General features: G+C 55.3%; 2 protein-coding genes across 2 annotated transcripts; one reads left to right on the forward strand and one right to left on the reverse strand.

Moving 5' to 3' along the window:
* Window positions 1-1,773: 1,773 nt before the first annotated feature.
* EMC6 (ER membrane protein complex subunit 6) lies at window positions 1,774-2,613 on the reverse strand. The gene is made up of 2 exons (XM_029928276.1): window positions 2,502-2,613; window positions 1,774-2,324 (listed from the first exon to the last, which is right to left on the reverse strand). The coding sequence occupies exon 2, from the start codon at window positions 2,284-2,286 to the stop codon at window positions 1,954-1,956; it is 333 nt and encodes a 110-aa protein (XP_029784136.1). The 5' UTR covers window positions 2,287-2,324; window positions 2,502-2,613; the 3' UTR covers window positions 1,774-1,953.
* A 191-nt stretch (window positions 2,614-2,804) lies between these two features.
* On the forward strand, window positions 2,805-7,749 carry TAX1BP3 (Tax1 binding protein 3). Its single transcript, XM_029928275.1, has 4 exons — window positions 2,805-2,927; window positions 5,833-5,952; window positions 6,342-6,419; window positions 6,731-7,749. Exons 1-4 carry the CDS (start codon window positions 2,889-2,891, stop codon window positions 6,866-6,868), a joined length of 375 nt encoding a protein of 124 aa, XP_029784135.1. The 5' UTR covers window positions 2,805-2,888; the 3' UTR covers window positions 6,869-7,749.
* Window positions 7,750-8,637: the final 888 nt, after the last annotated feature.

An 8,637-nucleotide genomic window follows, 5' to 3' on the forward strand; every position in this document is an offset into this window, starting at 1 on the left:
AAACAATATAGACATGGATATTCTTTGCAATATTTTTTCTCCAAAAAATTTTTTTAATGTTTATTTTACTTTTGAGAGAAAGACAGAGTGTGAGTGAAGGAGGGGCAGAGAGAGAGGGAGACCTAGAATCTGAAGCAGGCTCCAGGTTCCAAGCTGCCCAGCACAGAGCCCGATGTGGGGCTCGAATCCACAGACCGCGAGATCATGACCTGAGCTGAAGTCGGAAGCTTAGCCGACTAAGCCACCCAGGGTCCCCGGCAATATTTTTTCTAACAGTTAACATTTCAACAACCTTACTGCCTGGAGATAAATGGCTAAGTAAATCAGCTCACTTCACATGGGGAGGGAACCTTCCCTTTCCACTCAGAGAAGGCCCTGAGGGGATGGGGGAGGTTGGGAAGGGGGAGTATGCAAATCATGCATGTGGCCCCTTCAGTGGTGGTCTGAGAAAGAGTTTAGAAGTCACTGGGAGAGGGAGGCAGAACTGTGGGCTCACCGGCTTCTTTCCTTTGTGTGCAAGCACGTGGTCCAGAACCCCAAATGGGATTCAGGAGGCCTGGGTCCCAGATCCATTCCCGTTATTGGCCACAGACCATGTACCAGGTATTAAATGGGGACTTGGATTCAAGCTTTCAGATCCTCCTCTGATCTAAAGCTGATCCTTTACAAAAATCCAAATAGGATCACATCCCTCGTGGCTAAAACTTCCAAAGGCTCCCCCAGTGGCTCTTAGATCAAGGCCAGAGTCCCCATTCTGGCCTATTCTCTAACTCTCCAGATACATGCCGACCCCGTCCCGCCCAGTGGTCCTCACACATGTGCTTTCTTGCAAGGAGCCCCTTCTTCAAACTTTGTTCTTCAACCTTGAGTTCTCAAATGTAATGTTACGTCAAGACTTTCTTGATCCCCACTCCCCAACCTGAGCTCAGTTTGGGGCTCCTATGTATTTTCTTCACTGCACTTACCATAGTTTAAATATTTGTTAAATTAGGTAATTCTGGTCTTCCTAGTTAAATTCCTTGAGCAACAGGTTCGCTACTGTAACTCTAATGCAATACGTATTTCTCAATTACAGATATGCACTTTATTCTGGGTAACTCCCCCAACCCCGACAAGAAGGAATCCTAGATTGGCGTACAGACAGAAGCATTACACTCTAAACAAGCCCAAAGTTTAGCTTGAACGTCTCCTGTTTAATCTCCATCAGACACACTCTAGAAAAGAGCTGGAACTGATTTAAAATGCAAATGACAGCCAGCCAGCTGTAACTAGGGGAAACGGAACTAAAATGGCACCACTCATACCTGAAAGCAGTGGTTGCTGGGAGGGAAGGCTGGAGTCGGAGAAGGTACACTCAGCCGGTACAGCAGGAGCAAGGAAAAGACCTGTACTCGAAATCTGCCTCTGCCGCTTTCTAGCTGTGCCTCTTCCGGCAGAGGTAAATTTAACCTGAGCCTCAGCTTCGCGTATGAAGGGTAACATACCACCCTGGAAGGATGTTGCTAGAATTAAATGAGATACCGGGTGTAAAAGGCACAAGGCACAATGCTTGGCATATAGAAAACGCTTAATAAATATTAACTGTCATTAGTTCTTAGGATGTTAACAGTAAGTTCTCTATTTACTTGGGCCCTACTGGCCCTCTCTGGGTGGCCTATGTGTAATGCAAGAAAATTACAGAAGCCAGTCCCAGCTCTCTAGGAGTCAAAACGTGGGCAATTCTGCGCCCACGGCACACATGGGGTATGAGTGAAGGTAGGAAAAAACTCCACGAAGTGTCTCACGCTTCATTTAATCTGAAAAATATTACAGGTTCTTCGTCTTCAGATATAAGTTATAACGTTACAGAACAAGCAGCGAATCCAACAATTTAAAAACTAAGTTTACACGGTGTTAAATCCTGGCGACAGTCCACCCAATCTGGTTTTTTAAAAAAGTCATCCCTGCCCCCCTTCAGTAGACGTGCACCATGCCATAGAGGAATGTCCAAAACAGGACGTAGGTGAAGAGGCCTCCGATGAGACCTCCAGTAAAGAGGGGTCTTCGTGATTTAAAGTACTTGTTCCACCTCCTTCCCGCCTTGAGAATTAGGAGCAGGGAGAGCAGGATGGAGGCAAGCAGGTAAAAGATGAAGCCGTAGAGGCCGGTGAGGCCGAGGATGCCGGCCGTGGCCCCCGACAGCGCTGACACTGAGGTCCGGCAGTAATCCAGGACAGCGGCGTTGCCCCGCACAGCGGCCTCGCTGATGAACGGCGGCCCTTCCCGCTTGGCCACCACAGCGGCCATCGCACCCGCCGGGGCCCAGCCTCTGCTTTCCCGCGGAGCTGCAGGGGAAACCAAGTTACAAGTGGCCCCCGGAGGCCGGCGAGTTGCGCTCACGCCGCCCCCCCCCCCCCCCCCCGGACTTCCCAGACCTCGCACCACCCCCGGATCTCGGACCTTCGAGGGACGCAGAGGAGGCTGAGGGTTCGGACCGGCCCTGCGCAGTTTCGCCCTGTTACCTGCAACACGGCGGCGGACACAGACACTTGGCGTTCCCTCAAACGGCCAGCGGTAGACAGTCTCCCGACGCCATCTTGCGCTGGAGGTTGCTGGGAGGGCCCAGGTGGCGCATGCGCCAAAAAAAAAAAAAAAATCGCTCCCGCCCCCTGACGCGTACGCGGCGGGCTCCCAGAGCACGCTCCACCCCCTCCCCGTCCTTCTACGCACGCACGGAGACTTCCGAAAGCTGAACAGCGCTCCGACCGGTGATTGGCTGGGGATTTGTTAATTATTCATGAGGGGGCGGGCCGTGTTAGATTGCCTTTGTTAACCAGGGAGGGCGCGGCCACTGGGATTTTCGCTGCGGGCTTCAGTGAGCTGCGGTTGGTTACCAGATTGCGGTCGAGATGTCCTACATCCCCGGCCAGCCGGTCACCGCTGTGGTGGTGAGTGCGCTCGCGGGCTCCTCCTCGCTCCTTGGCTTGCCCCCACTTCGCAGCTAGGTAAACTGACACCCCAGACAGGTTGACAAAGCGTTGAACCCAGGGTCTTGCACGTCGGCGGCCACGGCTCCGGTCCCGGCTCTGCCTGAGCGGGACCGCAGGCTTCCCCAGCCAGGCAACAGAGATGGCAGGGACCCAAGCGCTTCCCGAAGACCCTGAACTGAGGCTGGACTCCGCACACTACCGCCGCTGCGTCGGACTCTTTCCTGCGGGAAGGACTGAGGAGAAAGTCCCCAGCTGTGGGAGTACCGGGAGAGCGCCCCCTTCCCGGGCCTGAGTCCCCAGCTGAGCAGCCGCGGGGGGCGGGCACCCGGCCGACGTCCGTGAGTCGCAGCCTCTGGAATGAGGAAGTGCTTCCTCGGCTACAGCCGCCGCCGCCGCCCAGAGGGAAGTTTTGTGGGATGGAGATGGCCGGAGCCTGAGTAGCAGCCCTGTAGCCCTCCCATCCAGGCTTGCTTGCTCGGACCCTCCGCCGCCCGCTCCAGAGTGAAGGCTCATGCAACTGGTTCGCTCCTGCTCCCAACTTTCCCCGGATCCCCAACCCTTGGGGTAACGTCCAGGTTCTTCGCCTGGCCCTTGGGGCTAGCTCAGGCCCCTGCCTCCCCCTCGATTGGCTTGTCTTGGGTGCCAGATGCCATTAGACTAGGCAGAGGGAAGAAGGGAGCCTGGGACATTAGACTGGAAGCCAGTGCCAAAGCTGAATGGAGCCTGGAGGCAAACTCCAAGGCGGAGGTGGGGAAACTGAGTCCCAGAGAGAAGTCTAGTCATGTCAAGATTTGACTAAAGGAAGTCCTCTGGTAGAATCCAGATCTCTAAGAAGAAATGCCTGCCAGGCAGGCATTGATTGGGTCTGATGGAAGTCCCAGCCCTGAGGCCATGGGACTTGGCGCAGAATCTCAGATGGGTGGACAAGAGAGCTTCTGCAGTCAGAAGTTGGCAGGGTGCAAAGCTGCTGATAAAGGTGGCATGTGAGTATGAGCTTAGAGAACCAGCTGTGGCCTGGACAAGTACATTTCTGGACCTGCGGACAGCTGTCCTAAGCTTCACCCTGGCTGAGCCAACCTTGGTTTTCTAGATCCCTAGCTGCCTCAGAGGGAAGGGGCTAGGCTCCCTTCTAGATGGAAAAAAAATGGGGTGTAGGGAGGCACCAAAAAGGGGCAGTAACCTGCCTAACTTTACCCAGTGAGTCAGTGACAAGACATTGCCTTCCAGCCCAGGGCCTGTACTCCCTTCTGACCTTGAGGGTGGGTCAGTGGCGTGCAAAGGTGGGTGTTGGGGAAGGGGGAGCAAGCCTGGAGGAGCTCACACTTTTGGGCACAAGGACCTAGTTCTAGTGGGCCTAGTCACACTTCCTGCTTCCCCTCTCTCCTATCCTGGCAGGTCCTCAGGCCTCAAAATTTTAAGACAATGACCTCCCAATTCTTGTCAACACTAGGCACATGTCTGAACATGGCTGGTGGGAGCGGGCCTCTCTCTTGTGTTTTGGACCGGGGAAGGGGTAGAGGAGGCTTCCTTGCTGCCTGCCTATCCCATGGAGTTAACAGTTTGAGAATGTTAAAACCATTTTGGCTTCTCTGAATTCTGACTCCGTAGGTCCATCTGCCTTCTGAACACTTGCCTGGGTGGCTCCTGGCACTCCAAAATGTTTCTTCATTGTCACCAGCTGAGAGATGGTTGTGTTCAGCAGGCCAGGTGGCTGCGTGCTTCCCTTGACTTCTCTCCACCGTGGACAGTCCTCAAGTCTGTTGACCTCACTTTCCAAGTAGTCCTGTTCCCTGGCCTCCACATCCCACCTCTGGGAGACCTCCTTTCCCCTCCTGACTGCCCCAGTGGTCATTCTAGCCTCAAACCTGACCGTGACCAACCTTACTCTTGGGAGCCCTAGTGGGCCCAGAATCAAAATCAGGTGTCCAAACTCCTGTTACTCCTTCAAGGCCTGCTGCAAATGATGCCTTCTTCATGAAGCTCTTCGGGTCCAGATCAAGTCACTTTTTTTTTTTTTCTGTTCAAACTCAACTTGGGGCTGGGGCAGCGGGTAGAGGCAGTGATCTTGTCCAGCCCCTACCATCTGGGTGCCTGCTGAGGGCTTTGAAAGGAGGCTGGCAGTTTGGGGACCACAGCCCCAGAGTATGGTAGGAGAGCCCTAGAACCCTCTTTTGCCTCCTACACTGCACTAAGAGCAAGGTCTGGGGCTTAAGGAGAAAACCCCTTCCTTCAGGACCAGCCTTTTGGGCCTGCACTCCACAGCCTTCCCTCACCACCCAGTTCCAGACCTGTGCTGTACACTCACTCATGGACATGTACTCGTACCACTTTCAAGTCTATGCTCATGTCCCCTGGCCAGGACAACCCTTCCTTGCCTTTCTGTGCAAGTTTGAACTTCTCTTTCCCAGATCATCTCCAGTCTTGCCCTTGATAGGTTTGGCTCAGCAATGAGCTGCCTCCGCAAGGTACCTGCATTTTTTTCTCTTAGGGCCTGACCCCTTCTGTACTTTGTGGTCCTTCCCCTGGGATACACCCCCGCCCCCCCCCCCCCCCCCCCCAGTAGCATCCTGGCTTTGGGTCAGGAGGGGCTTAGAGCACATGTGGACTAAGGTTGGTGCCGGAGACTAACAGGAAGGGGGAAAAGGCTAGGACAGGTTGTGTAGGTGGGTTGTTATGTCTGTGTTCTGAGTCTCAACCCCCGTCTCCCAGGCTGGTGACCAGCTGGAATCCTGCAGAGGCGCCTGGGCCCCACCCCCTTGGCCTGGCTCTGAGCCAGCCCAGCAGCCTGAGGCTACCGCTGGACATAGACCAGATTCATTGTCCACACACCCACCTACCCCCAACTTGTGTTTTCCTTTGCCAGCAAAGAGTTGAAATTCACAAGCTGCGTCAAGGTGAGAACTTAATACTGGGCTTCAGCATTGGAGGTGGAATTGACCAGGATCCCTCCCAGAATCCTTTCTCAGAAGATAAGACAGATAAGGTGAGGGAGTCCAGGGTCCTGGGATCTCTCCATTGCACACAGGGGCCTGAGATGGTGGGTCTCTGCTTCCAGGGTCTTCATGGAAGGAGCAGCCTCTGTCTTTCAAATAGTCCTCCCTAAGAAGGTTTAAGAAATGATCTGATGGGAATACATAGGGATGTGGGTGGGGGAGTAGACCTCCCAGGCCTAGGAAGGCTCACTTAGAGTCAGGAGGAACGGGAAGAGGCCGGCAGGAGGGCATGATGGCGCACCCCTGCTTTCCCCTTGGCAGTCTTGGTGCAGCCTGTACTGGGGTCAGGCGTGTGCAGACTTGGGGTGGGAGTTTGCCTTGCTGGGCTTTGCTTTCTGGACCAGGGGCCAGTTTAATGACCTGGGCTGTCTCTTTCCAGGGCATTTATGTCACACGGGTTTCTGAAGGAGGCCCTGCTGAAATTGCTGGGCTGCAGATTGGAGACAAGATTATGCAGGTAACACATGTCCCAAAGGAGAAAAACAAGGCTTGGGCCAGAGTGTCTGAAGCACTTGGGTTGGGGGCTGCCCCTGCTTCCTGGGGCACCTGGCAGACTCCCTGACACTGTTGGGAGCCCCTGCTGGTGTTCCCCCCCTGGGGAAGTTGGCTCTCTCCTCTCTGTGCCTCACTGTGGTGCTTGGCTATCCCTCAGCCCAGAGACATCAGCTTGGGAGCCTGTTTGGGTGACCCAGGCCCCCAAAACGTACCCTGCTTCCCAATCCGAGAGGGCAGAGAACTGAGGGAGGCTCTGTTTTCTCCTTGTGGCAGGTGAATGGCTGGGACATGACCATGGTCACGCACGACCAAGCCCGGAAGCGTCTCACCAAGCGCTCAGAGGAGGTGGTGCGCCTGCTGGTGACGCGGCAGTCACTGCAGAAAGCAGTGCAGCAGTCCATGCTGTCCTAGCAGCCCACCACAGTCCCTGACTTGTGCCTGCCTGCCTGCATTGACACCACTTCCATGCTCTGTCTGCCCTCATCCTGGCTTCTGATGTGTGCCGGGCCCCAGCTCCGAAAGGCCAGAGCTGGTCCCAGAGGCCCGTCCCTGGCCTGACCCAGCCTTCCCTCCCCTCTCCCACCCCTGGCCTGAGCCTCTGGGACTAGCTGTCTCCCTCAGACACTGATGGGAATTAAGGGCCCGGAGCTGAATTGTGTTGTCTGTAGTGACCACAGCTTGGCCCCCAGACTCTGCTGCTGCATGGCCTTAGCAGTGCCCCGATGGGCAGGAGGCCCCACTTCATGAGAGCCACCACAGAGCCGGAGAATGCCAGGTGGGGCCAGCCTTTCCCACACTTAGCCCAGCTGTAGGGCTTGGCCTTGTCCCTGTGTCTCAGCTCTTCAGTGACTGTACCCCATGTCCTCCCCTGCTTTCTCCAGTAGGGACTCGACACATTGCCAGAGGCACTACAGAGGTACACCCAGATGGAAGCCAGGCAGGCCCACGGTGCACGCCACAGCACCCCCATTTCCCTGAGGGGCGCTGGCCTCCCCAAGGTTCACCTGCTTACGAGATTTAGACGAAGTTTGAGGCTGACATTTCAGGGCAGTTCTCAGGATTGCCATTTCCCTCTACGCCTGTGCATTTAACTTTATATTTTTTTAATCACTTTGATACAAAAGCATTTTTATCGTACTATTTGGAGGTGCCAATTCTACTTCTGAATTTAGCTTACTAATTCACATCTGGGAACAACCAGCGTTACTCTCTGGTTCCTGTGGAAATGGGGCAGTGTGAAGCTGCCCACACTTGACATCTTGTGCCCAAATAAACCATGCTGGAATCCCTAAGGGGTTTTTGCTGAGGTGCGGGTAGGGATGTCTGGGGGTGGGTGGCGGCTGGAGCTCTGGTCATCGGGCTGGCTTAGCCCGGCCCCCTTCCACTTGTGAGACGAAGCCCACCTATTCCCAGGCCTGCCTGTTGCTGTCTGGCCAGGGCTGCCTCTGTGGAAACGTCTGGAAGCACCTTCACTGGAACTGGGGGCAGGGGACTTCAGACTTCCCTGTGTAACTTTTGTGCTGCACCCTGGGGGGACTCATGGGCACTGAGGGGTTCGTGGGACCCCCCCTTCCCCCAAGACTCTTGGGAGCATGCAGTCTGCCGCAGGCAGGAGTGCAGCTCCACGTTCCTGAGGCTGACCTCCGAGGAGACGGGGGTCAGGGGATGGCGCTGGGGCCTCTGCCTGGCCCAGCACTGCTGCACTACCAGCTCTGGGAATTACTGGCCTTTACAGACCCACCTATAACCGTCTAATCCAGTTTTTCAAATCTTCAAACCAGAAATCTGAAATCTATTTTTGCAGGGTGGCAAACATGTTCAGGAAACAAGATCTGAAACTCGCTGATATTTGGATAGAGGCACAATCTCTGGAAAATAACCCCCCCCCCCCCCCCCCGCCCATGAAGAGTGTGCCCTTAACTCATCCAACCCGTGCTCGCCGCCACAGCTTGAGTGACACAGAGACATGGTACCTGTGGGGCCTACCTGGCCCCCAGCAGGCGCTACCCCCGAGGGCTCCGCCGACGAGGTGCCGCACGGGCACGCAGCCACCTCGGGGTCAACGTGCTTTGCAACCCCACGCGGCTCCCTGCGCGGCTGAGTAGGGCGTCTCCCTACGCCCTAAGCATGGGTGCTGAAGCCAGCACACCTGCCGTCTGCATCTGGCAAAAGGCTCAGTG

Source organism: Suricata suricatta, chromosome 17, assembly GCF_006229205.1.
Source record: "Suricata suricatta isolate VVHF042 chromosome 17, meerkat_22Aug2017_6uvM2_HiC, whole genome shotgun sequence".
Classification (NCBI taxonomy): domain Eukaryota; kingdom Metazoa; phylum Chordata; class Mammalia; order Carnivora; family Herpestidae; genus Suricata; species Suricata suricatta.